This window comes from Ciconia boyciana, chromosome 8 (assembly GCF_034638445.1).
Source record: "Ciconia boyciana chromosome 8, ASM3463844v1, whole genome shotgun sequence".
NCBI lineage: Eukaryota > Metazoa > Chordata > Aves > Ciconiiformes > Ciconiidae > Ciconia > Ciconia boyciana.
Window position 1 is genome coordinate 42,767,708 of NC_132941.1, and position 18,988 is coordinate 42,786,695.

The 18,988-nt window shown below is 42.5% G+C and overlaps 1 protein-coding gene across 6 annotated transcripts in view; it reads right to left on the reverse strand.

Annotated features, from left to right (window-relative positions):
- Nucleotides 1-18,988, reverse strand: part of ADK (adenosine kinase) — a 299,664-nt gene that overhangs the window by 280,078 nt on the left and 598 nt on the right. For 2 of the 6 annotated variants that reach the window (XM_072869329.1, XM_072869327.1), the window contains exons 1-2: nucleotides 10,378-10,530; nucleotides 3,401-3,475 (exon numbers count right to left, since the gene is read on the reverse strand). In XM_072869329.1, the coding sequence (XP_072725430.1) occupies nucleotides 3,401-3,475; nucleotides 10,378-10,391 (89 nt within the window). In that variant the 5' untranslated portion in view covers nucleotides 10,392-10,530. Of the gene's footprint in view, nucleotides 1-3,400; nucleotides 3,476-10,377; nucleotides 10,531-18,770; nucleotides 18,978-18,988 lie in introns of those variants that run through there. The other 4 variants (XM_072869325.1, XM_072869324.1, XM_072869328.1 and 1 more) reach the window with 3 other exon arrangements.

Here is an 18,988-nt window from a genome sequence, read left to right on the forward strand (position 1 = left end):
AGTTTCTATGGAGTCTTAAAATGTTACCGCCATGTTAATCATAATTTCTTTGCCTGCTTTATTAGTGTTTAATATATGTAGTGTAGATTAAATGATTTTTAAATGCCTGTTACAGATTCAGTAGGTAAAGGAATCATTCCTGTTAAATGCCACAGGCAGAACCGAGTACACCAGAAGTTTTAATGAATACCTGTTAGTGAAGTTACTTTCACAGACTAGCATACCTATAGTTAGCAATTCACACACAAAGCATCAATCCTTTTTCTATTCTTTCCCCTCCCACCCATAAAAAGCTGCTCTTTGAACAAGTATCCATACCCTAGAAAAATTAAACAAAAATAAATACTGTAAGGTTATAGAGTTAATGCAAATTAAAAGGACACCCCCCCCCCCCCAAAAAAAAAAAAAGCATTTCTGATATTCCCTTCATGCAGATACTTAGAAAAAACACGGACATACAATGGATTATATTTACTTCAAGACTGCTCTCCAGCTCTGTGAACAGAAACTGAAGTGGTTTTGGATATCATCAGCTTTCAACAGTGCCATCAACACTGCTAACAGTTTTTCGGATTGTCTCCCTGAAGAGAGAGAAGAAATGAGACCCAGAATACATAACTACCTGACAGAGGCCAAAGCTTCTCTGGCTCAGGTAATGCCAGACTGCTCATATAGTCTGAAAAGCTCAGGCAGGCACAATGAAATTCTGTTGTGATATAAATTAAGACCACCTCTCCTAGAAATAGTCTAGGAAAGGCTTAAAGCTTTCCAAAACTTGTCAAGAGAGCAAAAGACTTTGGAGCCCAGATTAAACCAAAATCCACCTTGAAAGAAAGGCGACAGGACTGCGCTAACAACCCAAGCCAAAAATACCTACCCAACCCTCCGATACTGCTCATTTCTTCAAACCAGTATTAGATGGATGGCAGCAGGCTGTTTAGAATCTACCAGGGGTAGGGCTGCATTACGTAGTTATTTTCAGGTTTATTTATAACATGGATTGTAGGCCATTTAAATATTGTTAAAAGGACTACTTGAGACTTCCTACACAATCTTATGCTGTATCCATTTGCATTTTCTTAATAGAAGTTACAAAAATAATCTGGTTACAGGACTCATTTTAATACTCTCTCAGTTCATTGACAATATATGTTGATTAAACTTGCAACATCAAGTCCTTTATTCTGAACAAAGGTATTTACTCTTAAAACTGGTTATACGTGAGAGGAGGATAAACTAACAGAAACAGTGAAAAAGTTAAATGTATAAAATTCTTATGGGTGTTTACCTAAACTCTTTTCTCATTTTACTAAGCTACCTTCTCAAGTCAGAGCCCAGCTGGCCTGATGGCCCCATTAAACATGCCCATCCAGTTGAAGAGGTGAGACACAGACTCCAGAGTTACTTGATCGCTGCCAAGATACCAAGAGCTGACACTATGTGGCTAGAGATGGATGCACGTCGTCTTTGACAAGGAAAAAAAAAAAAGAGAGACTAGGCTGGTATGATTGACAATTTCTCTGTCAAATGCTTCACAGTCCTGAAATATCTATGTTCTTGCACCTCCCTGCAGCATTTGAATAGATAACTTCATTCTAGCAGTTGTTCTGCAGCTAGGTTTGCTATTTTATTTTATCTCCCTTCACAAGCTGAGGAAGCATGGGATTTGATTCCCATTCCAGGAAGTATTGCAAAGGGTAGTTGGACTTAGAGCATAAACATGCTTGTCTGTTTGTTAACGAACTACCATGCATACACTCACAAATAGGGAGCTAGAAACAAAATCAGGCATGTGTGAAGAAGGTAGACAAGCTTCTCAGTTTTCAGGTTATTACCAGAGCTACCACACTATCAGCAGGTCCCCTGTGAAACTGTTGTTGGAGGACTGCTTACTGCTTTAAATAATGCAATACCCCACAAAGGCATTTTGGCAGTAAAGAAATGCTCACAGAGCATATGCTGTTCCAGGAGATAATTTAACTTGTCTGACAGGACTCCAATTTGAGTACATAAGACTTCTATTTTTTAAATTAAATTAAATTCTGCAGAGCATATCAGGTCCAGTGAAAAGGACAATGCACTCTTGCAGGATTTCACTGCCGCAATATAGATCCCACCACCTCTTTTATGACAGCAATTTATAAAGATCAGTTGGGGGGTATTGTTGAGTTGGGGGTGGGGACATTACTTACATTCAGAGACTGGTTTTCAAGTTATTTCAGTAGAAACATAAGGCAGAGAATTACATCAGAATAATTTACTTTTTCAGAAATTGAGTCTATGTCTTGAGTATTCAAAGTTCCAGATGTTTGAGATTGATACACTCTATTACATTCTTGTCTTTTGCTTCCAGCTTATAATATTCAGGCTCTCACTTAAACACACCTTTAGATAAAACTTGAGTGATAAAATATCCATTGCAAAACAAATTATTGCTATTATTAAAAGCTTTGGAACAAAAGATTTGTGGCTGACAGTACACATTCACAAATAAAAACTCTGCACCTGTCCTTTATTTGGTGATGTGAAATTTATTCTTGATCCAGTATTCCCATTAATAACTAAAAGAACAACTAGAGAAAAAAATTAACACTTTAAAAATTAAACAAAGAATTGTGAGCACTCTGAAAGATTAAATCAACTTACTGATCACTTGTTCACAAGAGAAACAAAGTGGCAACAACAACTGGAAGAAAGTGAGCACATGCAGAAGGATTAAAAAGAGCAACTATACTTTCCACCTCTTGAAAAGACACATCTCTAAGCTCATCAGAGAACGAGTAAGCTTAATGCCTACAGCAATACACAAACAGCAGTTCAGCAATATGGTTGTATGGATGGTAGCATAACAACTAAGCTTAAGCAAGATAACAGACCACTTGATAAGAAGTGGTCCTATTCTTGACTGATAAATTAGAATATAAAAAAAACAAAAAAAATGTACACTTGCACAACTTTCCTTGGTTTGTTACAGAAATGGCTTATTTGCCCCAAAGTTATCACTGAAGAAAGAAAAGAGCACTGTAATAGTACATCAAAAGTAGCATACAAATATTCATACAAGAGCTACCTACATCTTACTGACATTGATGATTGCTTCCAATTAAAGGCTAGCAGAGACAGCATGAAGAGATTAGAATAAATAATTGATAGAAAACAATAAATACCAAAAACACATGAAAACACTGAAGTTTTTCATTGACACCACCACCACAGCTTCACATAGTTAGAACAATCAAATGACTGATACAATTTTGGCTTCTTTCAGCATAAGGCCAGAATCCCACAAAGATCGGCACAAACTTAGCATTACACAAGGAGGTAGTCCTCCATTTATTTATAGGCATCATTCTGGAAACAAAACTGACATAAAGAAAAAAAAAAAGAAATTAAGACTTACTTGTCAAGGAAGTCCTTGTCCACAACTGCACAGATATCAAGCAGAGGATTTCCCATTCCAAACAGGACATTTTCACTGTAAGAGAATCAATTATTTCAAGTTAGCTTAGCGTTAGTTTACTGTTCCTAGTATAATACGTTGAAGACTTTTTTTTATTAGAGAGAAAAGTTTTTCTTTAATACAGCTAAGGAACAAAAAGATACATGTTTTGCCCAGCGCAGTAGTCACATGGAGACCTAGCATATAGACAGTCAGTCAAATTTGAGTGAAATATCATCCTACAATATTCTTTGGTCAATACACAGACTGCAAGCAGTCAAGAATATATAATGGTATATATCCTGTCAAGCTATCATTCACTCAGATAAAGAATTAGAGCTGCATGCCACATTCTGTAGTTTTAAAGGATTGCACTCAGGTTGTAATACCAGATTATAGACAGAGGGAGCATCAGACCAGGTTATAAGAATTTCACTGAACAGACTTCATTGCTGGGTTTACTCTGCTACTGACCAATAATTAACAATTTAAGTCTGATTTAATCAACTGAAATTAAGAGACTATGGATTCTGCATTGTCAGCCATCTTAAACAGTGTAGCCATTTACTGATAATAATGTATGTACTTTTTAATCAATTTGAAATTCATCACCATGATCTCTGCCACACAAATACAAGACATCAGAGATACTGTAAACAGCTGAAAGAGCTGGCTTTAACTTTTTTTTTTTAAGATTCATTCAGAAACCATGTGTTACATTTTCCTGAATAGCGTGTACTTGGGTGATAATGCAGTAATACCAAAGGATTAGATACATGGCCTAGTGTCAAGTAGGAGTGAATGCAGCTGTTCCCGAAGGCTGCCTAAAACTACATCCAAACCCATCACATTCCTTGCTAAGCTAACACCTGCTGCCTCCAACTGGCAAGGCAAGCCCTTGCTCTAGGCACTGAAGGTAGCTTCAGTATGACCACCAAACACGCCTCCTTCTTTACTATGTCTCTATCAAGTATTTGCAGAGAAAGCATATTCCCTGCCTCTCCATCCCCCAAAAAGTACTACTGTAACACTGAAGTTAGATCCAAAGTTTATCTGCAGTTTACCCAAAGCTGCGTAACATTGTCAGCTGAGTCTCAAAGAAAGTGAGTAAGTTTTCAATTTTTCTGGCCCATATAGAGCAAGAAAACGTTTTAGAGACTCAACATCTGCCTATTAAATGATAGATTTCATTAATTTCTACTCAGCAGGGTAAGAAAAAGATTATAAAACAAGCAGAAAGGGGATGATATGGAACAATCTCATTAATTGTGTCCAACAGAGGTTGGAAACTCATTCACTTACTTCGTCTCACAACTGCTATGAAAAGCCCTTAGCTGACAAGTATTTGTCAAATTTGAAGCTACTTGCCAAAAGTACACAGTCAAACTTCCTCCTCTTTACAATGCCACATCAGCCTCCATTAAATGCTAAATTCTGAAGTCCAGAAATGAAGAAGTAGAAAACATGATTAATAACCTTGATATTGAGACACAGCAAACCATGCTTTAAGTATACTAATTTTTGTTGTAGCTTTAAAGACAGGCCTTTACAGCCCATTTCACTGTAAGTGAAAAGTGGAAGACACTGCTTTGTGAAGACAGAGCCAGAAATCCAGCTCAATCCTAACTGAGATAGGTAACATCTGCTTAGTAAAAACCTATGACTCACTAAATACTTTTGTCAGTGTGAAAAGGAGGATTGATTCTTCTAAATAGCATAACCATAAGTTCTATCAAGTTAGAAGAAGAGGGAGAGACAGATGACAGGTAACGAGACATAAGGATGAAGGGGATTGAAGTTGGAGCCCCAAGACAAGACATTCTCTCAATTTTAAAAACTAAGTATTGCATCAGTAGTATTGCAGGACAACGAATGAACAAGTCAGAATTCTAAAAGTGCTGAATGCGATTTGTCCCAAACTGTATGCTCCTGTACTTGATGTTTAGCCAATTCTCACATTCCGTGAAATTCTACACATCAATAATTTTATACCTACACTTAAGAAAGAAATACCTGTCATGGATAACTTCTATTCAAGACAAGTATCAGCACTTAAGTGTATGGTATGCCAGAAAACAGCAGCTGTACTTTAAAAACTCTCTGAAATACAGCTGACATGTTGAGGTCACTACCTATGAAGAAGTTGCCTTGTTCAACAGAAAAGCAAAATAGAAGCTACCAAACATTCAACAAGCTGCAGGCTGCAGAACATACTGGTCAATATACTTGAAGCAGCACAAGAGCAACTTTGTACTGGTTTAGCATCCACAGAAGCTCTATCAAGCCAGTAACGTGCATACTAACTCCTAATACGTCATCACCAGCAGGAACTAGCACTTTCAGTGCCATTTAATCCAGGCAGCTCTTTACATGACATACAAGAAGTCCTGTTCCATCCCCAACCCTTCTTTCTCCCACAGTATTTTACAATCATCCCCATTCAAGTATTCTAGAGGCTGTATAGTAGGGTGCCATCTGGAATGGAAAGTTTTAAAAGCCAAGGTAGCTATCACTAGACTAAGTAAGCGTATGTTCAGAAACCCCCTGAAACTTCTGGGCAAACTCTCCCCAACTTCAGCATAGTTGTTTCTCACAACCAAATGGAGGATAGCAGAACTTAACAGCTTTTCAAACACATATCTTTGAGTACATTCACTGTTTGATTTCTATGAAGAAGAGAGGTACACGGGTTATAATACTCAACTTACTTTTGCAAATAATCTAAATACATAAGCTAATATATACTAATAGCTAGCCTTGCGTTTTCAATTAACATGTATTTCTATATTTTTGGTTGTTTCAGCTAGATGTTTGAATTAACTAAGTCCCAAGGTACTAGAGCTTCCATGCTTAAAACTAGATATTAACATTCTAAAGGAGAATGGAGAATTCCAAAGGCAAAAAGGAGAAAAATCCATACACTCCATTTGTACTGGAGACTGTAGCTGTGTCATTCCTTAACTGACACTGCATTTGGTAAAAATACCTTTTCAGGCACAATGGGAACAGTCTAAACAATCTCTTTCCAAGTCACAAATTTTAAAAATTCAACAAGTTTAAGCAGACATTTAAGATCACCACTGTGATCAGTATTTTCTAGCACAAGCTTTGTGAACCACGATCTGGAAAGTTCAGTGTTTCTACTGTTAAAGAGAAAGACTTGGCTGTGTAAATCCTTAGCATGTTCAACCTGATTAACCCAGCATTGGCTATATTTCAGTGCAGTGCAAATCACCCTTCCCTTCTTGAGGGACTGCAAAGTATCTGCACTGTTACACTATTGCGATTTTTTGTGGCACAACATGAGGTATAGCAGTTATTTAGCTACAGTTTGCTTCTCTGTAAAAATAAAAATTAAAAAAAAATGACATATACTCTGTAAAGTCACATCTTGTAAAAGCATAAAATTAAACATAATATTTAGGATCCTGGAGAATGCTAAATTTACAAGTCTCTGGAGCAAGAAACTGAGATATTAAACTGTTACATTCTCACCAAGTTTAACACTTTCAGCAGTACATGTGAACTTTATTGGCCTTAAGTTTGCTGTTCAATCACACTGGACACCTGCATTGATTAAAATTTCACAGATTATTTCCAACCAACTAGATGTAAAACATAGTGAAGAAGCAGCAATAGTTTCCTGAACTGTGAGATTTCACAATACATCGGTTATTTGGGAAATACATCTCTGCAACAGACACAGAACAAACACTTATATACTCCACAGACTCCTTGACTCTCTCCAGTTCCTTTTCTTGCAGAGGAGTACTGTATCTAATTATCTGAGAAGAATGTTCCTGCTTAACTTGACTAACCTATTGCAAAAGAGTAGTTGGCTCAGCTCTTCAAGAAACAAGTGACAACTCCTCCACCTGCATAAATTAAGGGCATATAATTGACTGTACACTGTCAGTATGTACGTGTGTCTGTGTGTATATATATATGCATACACACAGAGTACATATATACGAACAGTATATATACTTTTTAAACTCTAAACTAAGATGTTCATACAAATCTAAAACTTGTTTGGACACAGAAATACACTGTCCATCTAGCACGCAAAACTACAGCAACAACGGTAATTTACTTTACAGAAAGCTTGGATGTACACCGCATTTGGATTCTAAACTCCTGACAACAAGCAATATATTTTATGACTTTGTCATTTAACTTTGGAATAGATGAAGAGTGAGTTGTAATTACAAGTTCAAGCATTGTAATTCATTAAATATAAATAAATCTTCACCTGCTAATTATGGCATTTCGTTTGGAGATTGCCAAGATGATTGATTTTTCACAAGTAGCCAGTGTTTCACGTATTACTCTTACAAAAAGTTGCAGAAGTAACGAAATGAAACCAAACCGGATGAAAACAAAACAAAAAATCCAACCAAACAAAAAAAACCCCACATCAGTACTGAGCTACCCTTCAATCATTTTTAAGAAGTCAACAAAATTACCTGTAACTGAATGATCTGGAAAGCTGCATCCAATATCATGGTTATACATTACTAATGCTCTACTGTTACAAGCATTTTTAAAAATATGGTCCTGTTTCAAGTTGGCTGCTGAACATTAATAGTACTGTGTCTAACTATCACACAGTATTGTTATCATCCCATGCTGCTGTGCACTTCAGTGGAAGAGCAACATCAAAATATCAGTGAAACCATATACTGGCACAGAGCCAGAGAAATATTTTGAGCCTTTGGATACTGGCATGTCTTGCTTAAAAAAAATCCCACTATTTCTTAAAAAACATTTCATTTTTTTTCTTGTTAATTGCTGCAAAAATTCTCATCTACATAACAGTAACTAATAGTAAAGGAAGACAAGTTGAAAATTTCACCTTTCTTATTGCTCTATAACAGCCTCATACTACTGTGCAGCTATAATGTACACTTAATATTAAATTCTTATGCTAAGACATTTTACAGTCAGAAAGCCTTAATAAAACATAATTGGGACATTTGAGTGTCCCAATTGCACAACAGCCTGCTGTATGCCTAGTCTTCCATTTACAAATATAAGATACAGTTTCGTAAGATGTAAAATGTTAGTATTTCTATAGGGTTTCATTATGCCCTTAAAAGTAAGGCCAAACAGTGCATGTTCTAAGCCTGCATGTCCATTTCTGTCACAAAGGAACATAGTTAAACCCCATACAACACAAGATTTGAATTTATCAAAATTTATACATGTAGTTAAAACAAAACAGTAACAGTACCAGGTTCATAGCATTTGAATAGCTATAAGCTCTCGACAAAGAACATCCTTCTTTCATCCCACTTACCTATGCAACACAAATATAAGTGAGTACGATGACATTTACTGTTAACCATAACTCGTCTGGCACTAAAAGTACCTCAGAACTATTATTCCATGATTCCAGAGTTCAGACAATTTCCCTTGCATCACTCGTCAGCAAATCACTTTAGCCTATAGACCTGAAACATACAAGTAGCCTGTAAGATTGCTCACGTGCTTTCCTTACTTAGGTCTTAAATAAAGGCAATATTTGGCTAGGGAGTTACATGTTTCCATACTGAATTAGAAGAGTATCTTCAGCGATTATTTCATTCATTATGAAACTTTCATAGTCTTCTAGTGACACATTCACAGGTTCCAACTCAGAAGCCAAGCCTAAAAGCCTTGGCCTTATGTAAGCAAGGCTGCCGCAGAAAAAAAAACGTTCCACTACTACCCAGCTCCTTACACAGCTGCGCTAACTCCACAAGCTCCAACAGTGAGACAGTACTGCAATTTCAAAGAGTTACCTTCTGTACTTCTCGGTCAGAAACAGTGCGAAATCTGATACATTGAGTTTTGAGGATGCAGAGAGGAGGTGGAAGAGCTGCCTTGAATGATCATTGAACTTGGAGTCTGTCATTTTAGGCATTTCTTTAGCAACTGCAAGACTGATCAAAATAACTACGTGATGAAGGTTACCAGTTCACTTCACAATACCACCCCATCCGAAGACGAAGTGTTTTAGGAAGCAAAACTGGTCATAACTCCTTTTGCTGAATGTTAAAGGTTTGTCATTTTTCAGTTATTGCTGATAAACTGACACCACCGCAGTTCCAACAGACTGCTAAGAGCCTAACCTGTCGTTATTACCCTGCTTCTCATTATTTGGGATTCATTTAAAATTAGGTTCCAGCCATGGCACGCTACAGCGATACTTTAAGGTTCAATCGCGGCTGCCGGCGTCCTACGACATCCGTCCTCCCACCCCCACGAGTGGGACCCCGCCACGGAAAGTGGCCGCCCGCGCTCAGGCGCTACCTTTGACAGCGGCACCGCCGCAGAGCGACGCCGCCCGAAACCCCCGGCCGTGCCCCGGCCGCCGCCCCGCGGTTCACCTCCGGGAGCCCGGCCCAGTCCGGCGCATCGCTCCTCGGGGCTCTCGCCTGCGCAGGGGCGGGCGACCGCGCCGGGGCTAGCCGGACGGGCGAGCCGCTGGGGAACCGGCATCGCCCGACGCCGCCGCAAGCCTCCACCCGGGGCGACCGTTGGTGACAGTTGGCGACGCCGGCGCGCGCCCACCTGCCCGCCAGAAATAAACTCCACGCGCCCAGGGAGCGGGTGACCCCGCAGCCGCGAGGGCGGCCCACCGGGCTGAGGGGCCGGGAGAGAACCGGCACGACTCTCCCTCCGCGTCCCGCGATCGCGGGGCGGGGGCGTGCAGCCGCAAAACCAACTCGCGGCGGCGAGAGGGAAGAAGGGAGGGAGGGAGGAAGAGAGAGAACGAAGCCGCGCGACCCCGTACCCTAAAATTACACGGGTGGAGAAGGAGGGAAGAGCTGAGCTCCGGCGGAATACCGCGCCGGGCGCCCCCGCCCCGCGAGCAGGAGCGCATCAGCGCCCGCCGCCCCCTCCCCCGGGGCGCCGGGCTGGGCTGCGGGAGCCGCGTCGGGGCTCGGCGTTACCTGAGGGTGGGCATGGCTCCCCGCCCGGCCGCCCGCGGCGGAGCCCCGCTGGCAGCAGCGGCGTCGCCTCTCCGCCCGGCGCCCGCCGGCAGCTGCGGCCACTGCACGTACCGCCCCGCGCGCCGCCCGCCTCAGCCGCGACTGAGCCGCCGGCCACGGCTCGGCCGACCCACCCGCGCGCCACCGCCCCGCCCCGCCCGCCCGCGCGCCCCGCCATTGGCTGGACGGCCGGCGGGGGCGGGCCCGGACCTTCCGCGGCGGCGGAGGGGCGCGAGGAGCCCCGGGAAGAGGCAGCGGCGGCCTCGGGGCGCTGGCGACAGGCCCCGCGCCTCGGTTCGGAAGCTCACGGTACCGGGCGGCGCCGCCCGCCCGGCGCCCCGGGGTCCCCGGCCGCCATCTTTGGTACGGGCAGAGAGCACGCGCCTCCCACCCACCTCCTCCTCCTCCTGTCACCTCCCTCCCCCAGCCCGAGGAGGCAATTATGGTCGCCAGCGCTAATTAAAAAAAATGTTTAATTGAGGTATCGAAGAGGTGCGGAGTTCTACCGTACTGCCCACATTAAAGATGGCCAGCGGAGCCCGCGGCATCGCTGTCCCTCGGCTGTCACAGGGCCGTGGGGATTGCTGCGCTCCCAAGGGGACCCCAACCGCCCCCCCGGCCGGGGCTGCTCCCAGCGCCAGCGGCCAGGCTCCCGCCCCGGGCGTCCGCCCGCCGGCCCAGGAACACTCGTCCTCCCCAGCCGCTGACCGACGCCTCCCCCGACACGCGCTTTTCACACACTCGACAAGAACGCCTTTTCACTCTTTTTATTTGTGTGTGGGGTCAGACCTTAACGCCGCCTCAGGTGACCTTCTGTGGAGCCTTCCTCCTCGGCCACCACCGCCAGGCATCGGCACCCACAGCCAGCGAAGACCTCGTCCCTGCGCAACCGGGTGCTGGGGCAGGGCTGGCTAGCCATGCGGATGCGGGCTCTCACTTCAGTTCCAGAGAGGAGATCTATTTTATCCCCGGGCTGCTGAAGCGCCTGGCAGCCACCTGTGGTATGCAGCTACCAGACGTTACTCTATCTTTCCAACCTGCCAGAGGGCAAGAGTGGAGACACAGATGAGATGCGGGCCTGTGTGCCACCGTTTGCGGGGAAAAAAGAGCAGCCCTTCGTTGCCTAACCTGTTTCTTGTCTGTCTGACATTCAAGCAGAACTGCCGTATCAGAAAGGAAAAGCATCGGTAAAGCCAGGTTCCTATTCTTCGCTCATCCTACCCGCTTGCTCTTCATTTGGCTGTCAAAGTTACTGCTACCCCGTGCAGATTTGGCACTTATTTTGTTAACTTACCAGCACCAGAAACACTGATTCATGAAACTGATGTCAGAAGAGGTTGTTTTTGCCAAAAGTGAACACAGCTTGGTCTTGTTGGTCCCATCGCTGTATTTTAAATAATAAATCCATTTTTAAAAAATCACGATGTAGATTTCCTCATAAATAATTGCCTGGCTTTAACAAGCACACAAGAATATATAAAGGAAAATAGATATAATACATTAATGTGATCTATATTTACAGTAATTTGCAACATACAACTGCATATTATGAATATTAAGCTGCAGAGTCCAAATGAGGTGCCATCAATGTTTCTAACTTTTTACCAGTTCAGCAAGATAGGATCAAAAGGGTATTTTTCTAAAAAATTAAACAGCCTTTCATGAAATAGCACATATGACACCTCAACAGCATTCGTCAATAGCACTTTATAAAGTTCCAACTATTCCCAAGTGCCCAATCATCTTGCTTGTACTATCACGTACGCACAGGTTCTACTGTTACTGACGTCTTCAAGGCATCACCTACCACTACACGCTTTTTGGTCACTTGGCAGGGAAATTCTAGACATCCTGACACATAAGTGGAGGAACAGCAACCAGGGTATCCCTGCAAAAATGGCCATTTATTGCTTATGGTCATTCATAGATTAACTTTATGATGCTTGTGCCACAAGTTCGACTCATAGTCGCAGCACGTATGTGCTAGGCAGCCAGCCTGAGTTTGCTCAGCCTCCCTGATACCTTTCAAATTTGCTCTGCTTGCGTGGAGCAGCTGACCTGTGCCTTCACATGTGTTTTGGCTTCAGAAATCCCTGAGAGAAATAGGGAATTCACAGCTTTTGCATATAAAAATATAATACCTGACAGGGTCTAACCACAATTTCTCTCGACTGCTTCTGTTACTATACAGTAAGGAAGATATCTTCATGACCATATGAGTTCCTCTACGTATGATGAACAACTATTCCTCAGGTGATTTCACTAAAATGCTTCCTTTCAAGCACGGTATGAATTAGAAGTGAACTGTAGCCCTACCTGATATAACAACAGGTAAGCATGTGAGAACTTTTAAAATTGCACTTTATTGAAGTAATCCATGAAACTATACATTTTATACATTTGTAACTTGTGTATCCAAGATATAAGCAATCTAGGCTTTACCCTTGGACTAATGTGTTATGTTTTACTCCACAAATATTTGGTATAAATTGTTCAGTTTACAATACATAAAGTTCTCCATTAACCCCCATATTTCAGTCAATTTCTTCAAAGTACAAAACTAAGGTTAACCTTAGATAAGCGGCCCACTCTTCTATCTTTGCAAGACAGAAGGATGATCTTTTACATAATAGCCTCAGCAGACATTATAAAATAGGACTAGCAAGCAGAAATTCTCTTTGTGGACTAGCAAGTCCACAAATTCTCTTTCAATAACAGCATTTTGCAGAGCTTGCACGTATTTTCTACTAGAACAGTGGTTGTTTTGAAAACTTTTCTACAGAGAGAATTTCATATTTTGCAACATAAAATAAGATGTATTTTTATCTTGTATGGATCTACTAGAAAAGTATTTAAAAGATTTTTTTATTATTATTTTAAAATTCCATAGCATAATCCCATTTCTTTTAATGCAGCTTCACAGACCATACAGCTGTAAGAGCAAAGGAAAGTCTACAAATCTGCTAAGTCTTCATCATATTGCAGACAGCTATACTTTTTTCCTATCTTACTCTAGTCAAATAGCCTAGCCCTTGAGACAGTTACAACTGCTTTCTACCACTGAATGTACAAGAAAAAAAAAAAACACAAAAATCTTTCACTGTAAATGAAATCCCAAGGTAGCATAAAGCCAGCAAGTAGCTTTATGTTACCATATCCTCCAAGCGTGGAACAGCTTTGCGGTCAAACAATCATTACAAAAATGATTACAGTTCAAAATGGAGAAAATCCCTTTCCCTTCACTGAATTCTAAGTAATACCCAAAGACTTCTCTCTCCTTCACACAAAATGCTTTGATATTTATTATATAAATAATATTAGTATGTAAATTGAAATTATTTAAGAAGCAATTTATGTAAATAGAAAATGAACAGCCTTGAGAAAACATAGTGTTCACATTGTATCTGCAAGTTCAATTTACTTTTTTCAAGAAGATAAGGTTTTCCAACACATTGCCAGCAAATACTAATTAATGACCTTTAGATAGCAACCCATTCACTGCTTCTGAAACTGGTTTTCTGAAATACTTGTGTACCATGCCTGTGTAAGTAACTACTCAAATTCAATATCACAACCTTGAATCACAAGCCAGAGTTTTGCTTCAAACATTTCAACATCGAATATACCTCAGCAATAATAGAGTAAGCCAAGGTCTTGTTCTACAGAAAGCACATTTCACACTATTGCATTGACACTGTATTCAACTACATCCATGTTCACTCATGCCTCCTTTCCGGGCACCTTCCTTGTCTGTTTATAAGTAATATGAGTAGATCCAATTAGATGAGTAATGAAACAAGCTGTTTCATTAGCTGAAAAAGAAGGAACTCACAAATCTCGGGAAAAATTCACAGGAACTTCAAGATTCATGATGAAATAGGCATATTTGCGCTGGCTCCCCTCCCACAGGTAATCAAGCATGCAAGCAGCTCTAGGGACAAGACTAGTCCTGTTGACTTCAGGGAGGCAGCACACAAGTCAGGTGTACTTTTCTGCAGGATATTAGTAAAGCCTATTATGTCTATACTCTCGTTCATCGGTATGACTTTTCTGCCAGGTGGGCTGCAGGCAACATCAGTAACGAGAGACACCAGCCATGCCCACGGTCCAGAGTAGAAAGAGCCTTCCCTCGACCTCCTCTTTCCTCAGGTTACACACTCCTTCCCGTAAAGCAAGGAATTACTTTTAATTAAAAGGATGAAAACACCATTACAAGCTTCTCCAATACAAGAACACAAAACTGTGGAAATACGACACACACTGTGAGAAATCCCACAGGATTACATCAAAGGCCAGGTGAAGACACATGTCAATCTGAACAGTAATTAGAGAGTTATATATCTGAACAATGGAAATGAGGGCCTGAACGGTAAGAGCGAGGTATTTTCCATGCCGCAAGTCATTCCGGGTTTGGATATATTTCTGTCAATGCAGTTCTGAAGGGAAGGTTGCTGCTGTTATGTCCTAAATAAAGCAAAATTAGCAAAGCCTGTTGCTAGTGTCTTCAAAAGTATTTGTCTGCTTTCTACACGAATCTAAATATCCATCTGAGGAAAAAGTCTATTGCTTTTATTCTTCTGGGAGCAAACACAGCAAGGTGCTAGAGTCTCAGATCTTTCTTTGTACTAAGAGGCCATTAAGAGTACTGACATGGAAAAAGTTACCCGTATTTGCAGATATGAGAAACTAGAAAGTGAGAAAAGTATAAGCCATGAAGACAGAAACTGAAATGAATACAAATGGGGAGCGAGGTGAAATTAAAAAAAAAAAAAGAGATAATAAAAGAGAAAGAAAAACGATTTACTAAATTCTAACTGAGAGCTTTGTCACAGCTAATTTAAAATATTCAGAATCTTCTTTCATTTGTAGAGAGCTGATGAAGGAATAAGCTAAATTAAAAGCCAGCTTATTAAGAAAATTAAAAATGCACGAAATTAGCAATATTTTTTACAGTCTCCAGTATCAAGCTGTCTAAAATCTAGTGGAACAGTAATAACAAAGGACTGCTTTTGATAACAATTACCCACAGAGTGTCTGATAATTTATTCTGAAAAGGAGGAGATATCTAATAGTAACAGAAGAAAAGGAATATTGTACTTCGTACTTTTAGTATAAAGTATTTGTCAAATTCAATGCTTACATTGTCTTCATGTAGATAAACTGATTTGTCCAAACAGCCAGCCACGTCACCACTATTCAATCAGTACAGCAGCTGCAGAACAGCCAGAAGGCCATAATGCAGCAGAGGGGACTTCACAGTGGAGGATTTCACAAGTTTGTTCATTTTTTCCTTCCACACACATGCATATTGCTATACAGACATGTACATATAAGCTCAAACATCTCTACAGAGAACGTCCGAATTCTTTCGTAACTGTACCAGTCTGTTAACAGAAGTCTGGTTGCAGTTTTCACAGACTTCCAAGATAAAACCAAACCAAATACAAAACGACACAAATCCCAAGTAATTCTCCTTTAAAGTAATGCCTCATGATGTTTCTAGTAAGTTGATGCTACCACTCACTGACAAGCCCTTTGCAGTTTTGCAAGCCTATTCGCTGTTCAAACAGAACAGTTTACACACACAATGATATTTTATTTCACACAGCAGAGATGTAGTCAGAAGCCTGAAACAACACAGAACGCATTAATGGCCTTGCCTAAAGCCGGTTGGTTTTAGCGGGGATTTGCACCCGTCAATAAAGACAATGCAAAACCTGCCGCCCAGCAGATTAATGTCAGCACAACGCATTGTTGAGCTGGGAACGCTAGTTTGGGTCTCGGGCTTTGTGTTCTGCTCAATGGGTGGCAAAAGCTGGCCATCCTACATTGCTTTCAAACAACTTTAGCTGAACCCGGTCAGCTTTGCCTACCTCATGAGGGAGCAATATTTGCTTTCCTTTGCCTGAAAGGATCGAAAGGGACTAAAAAAAAAAATACGTATCCATGAAACCTCCCTGATGCCACTTTGAGAGAGAAAATGATGAAAAAAAATATAGGGGAAGGAAACATTTGTTATTGTAGACAAGGTTCGGCTTATATTATACAGCGGAATTTAACTTTTTAATGTATTTTTTTAATATTAAAATAGCTTTCATGGTAGCCACAGGAAAGATTCAGGTTTGTATCTTATTGGAGAGTAAGTAAGGTACAAGACCATCCTTGTCGAGTCCATTAGACATGGTCTTCTGAAGAGGCTGGAGAGTCTCAGATCTAGATGTTGAGAACAAGGAATTCTTTAATTCTCTAATTCTTGGTAGAACAAATATGAAGTTATTACCTCCCAAAATTTTCAAGTGATTTTTCACTTCTTTTCTAATCGGTAGGTTAACTGTTTCCAATACTCCTGACATATGCAGCAGTGCTTTGCATTAACAACCGAACCTCATTACAAATACAACAAAGTCAAGGAACCTTGACCATTCTGGAATCTTCCGTACTGGCTTTTAACACTGGACAAAGTCCCACAGCAGCACTAGGCCAAACACGTTCTTGCCACTACGTTCAAACAAGTGCAAAGGTCTGCCAAATCTAGTCCAACCCCCTCACCAGCTTCATGAGTCCAACCTGCGGCCCACAGCACACATTATCTTTGTTTGATCACCAGCTGATGATGGCATTTCTCCTCTTATGAAACAGAGCTGGAGTCTAGTTTACACTTCATATTGAAATAACCTGAAACAGAATTAGAGCACACAAGTTCTAACAAGATTCCCCATGTTTTATCCATCGTACCTCATAAAAGTATTATTTTCAGTTTAATCAGTTGTTATCGGAGCATGTCACCATGCCCTTTCACTCCACTGTAAACAGCCTTTACATTTTTAACTCCGTACTTCAATAATGTTCTCAAATTTTTGCTTTTTCATGTTTAGGCTTGAAGCTGGTAAAATGCACTTTCCTCTAATGAGCTTTATAAACAGAAACACTGCAATTCCCAGTTTCTTGTCCCACCTTGCTTTAAGGCCTGGGGAAGTAACCGTTGCTTTTTAATTACAACTTTACACTGCTGCCTGCCATTTATTTGCTTTCAGAGCTCAGTTACATTTTTCCTCTTCCACTATCTGCAACTGAGCTTGTCAACTATTATTAGACTTGAAAAGTCACTCAGTTGCCAAAGAAGCAAGTACCCTGACTTTGACAAATTTAATAGGATTAGTTCTTTCAGTGAGGACATCAGTACCAAAAGGGACTGTTCTCATCTCAGTACTACAGGACATCTCTTTTATGCTATATTCGAGCAAGTTATTAGTTATCGCCAAGGTAATTTTGGACCTTTCAAGTCTTATGTCATTAATCCACTTCATACACTGAATACTTGGAAGGAGATCAGCTATCTTACAGTTATATTCATGTGAATAATCCCGAGAAAACAAATCAGAAACTGCACCACAAAAGCTCCACTACAGCGCTCTCAGTACTCATTTTGACCGTGCTTCCTGCATTGAGAAACCTTGTATTTCTCTGCTATGACACTTAAAAATAAATGACTCGTTTCTGTGCCGGCCATCAGTCAGATGGGGTTCAGTCAGTGATATTATACAGTGATCACACAAATAAGGAAGTATAGCAAATGGAACGGATTATTTCAATATGAAAACACTTAAAAATATTCCATGTGTCCTGAAGAAAATGTATCTGTTAACGAGGATTTTTAGATAACTAAGTTCCTGTCTAACAGGGAAAGAGACCCCCGCAAGGGTATTAATCGGGGCTTTCAGACGATATTTTCAAAGAAGAGGAGCACGGGGTGACAACCCAAGCCGTATTCCGAACACCGGCTGTTGTAGCTGCAGGCAGCCTTCAGTTTCACCGCACGACCCCATCCAGGAGCTCAGAAGCGCGTTTGCACTGACCGACCCCGAGCCCACGGCAAAGCGAGGGCCCCGCACACCAGGCGGCGCGGTCCCCGCGCTTCCCGCGGCACGCCAGCAGCGCTCCCGCCCGCCGCTGCCCGGCTGCGGGGCGTCCAGCCCGGCGGCGCCTCTGGGCAAACACCGGGGCCGGGCACCGGCACCCGCGGGGCGGCCACCAGGACGGCGACGGCGGCAGGAGCCGCGGCAGCACAGCGGGACGGCCCCGCCGCCCGCCTCCACGTGCGCCCGGCGCCGCCGGGAGGGGAGCGCGGTCCCGCGGCGGCGCCGCCCGCACCGCCCTGCGCCCAGCCCGGCCGAGCCCAGCCCAGCCCGGCGCCCCCGGCGCGGCGGGACCCTCCCGGCGTGACTTTGCGCACGGCGGCGACACGTGTCTCGTCATCCACCGGGGGCAGCACCGGCGGCACCCAGCGACCCTCCGGTATCCGCTGGGACTTCTTCGTGAAGAAGAGCCCCTCCCGCGGCCCCGCCGCCCGTTACCTCAGTTGCTTTTGCTCCAGCTTGAGCTTCTTGGCTTGCGGCTCCCCCGCTGCCATCTTCGCGCTGGGCGGCGTGCGGCGCGCTCCGCTCGCCTCGGCCCGCCCGCCGGCCCCGGCCCGCCCCGCCGACCGCGCCGGCACCGCCACGGGGGGGCGGGAGCGGCGGGGCGGGCGGCTGTGCCGGGCGCCTGACGGGGAGGGGAGGCCGCGCCGCCCGTC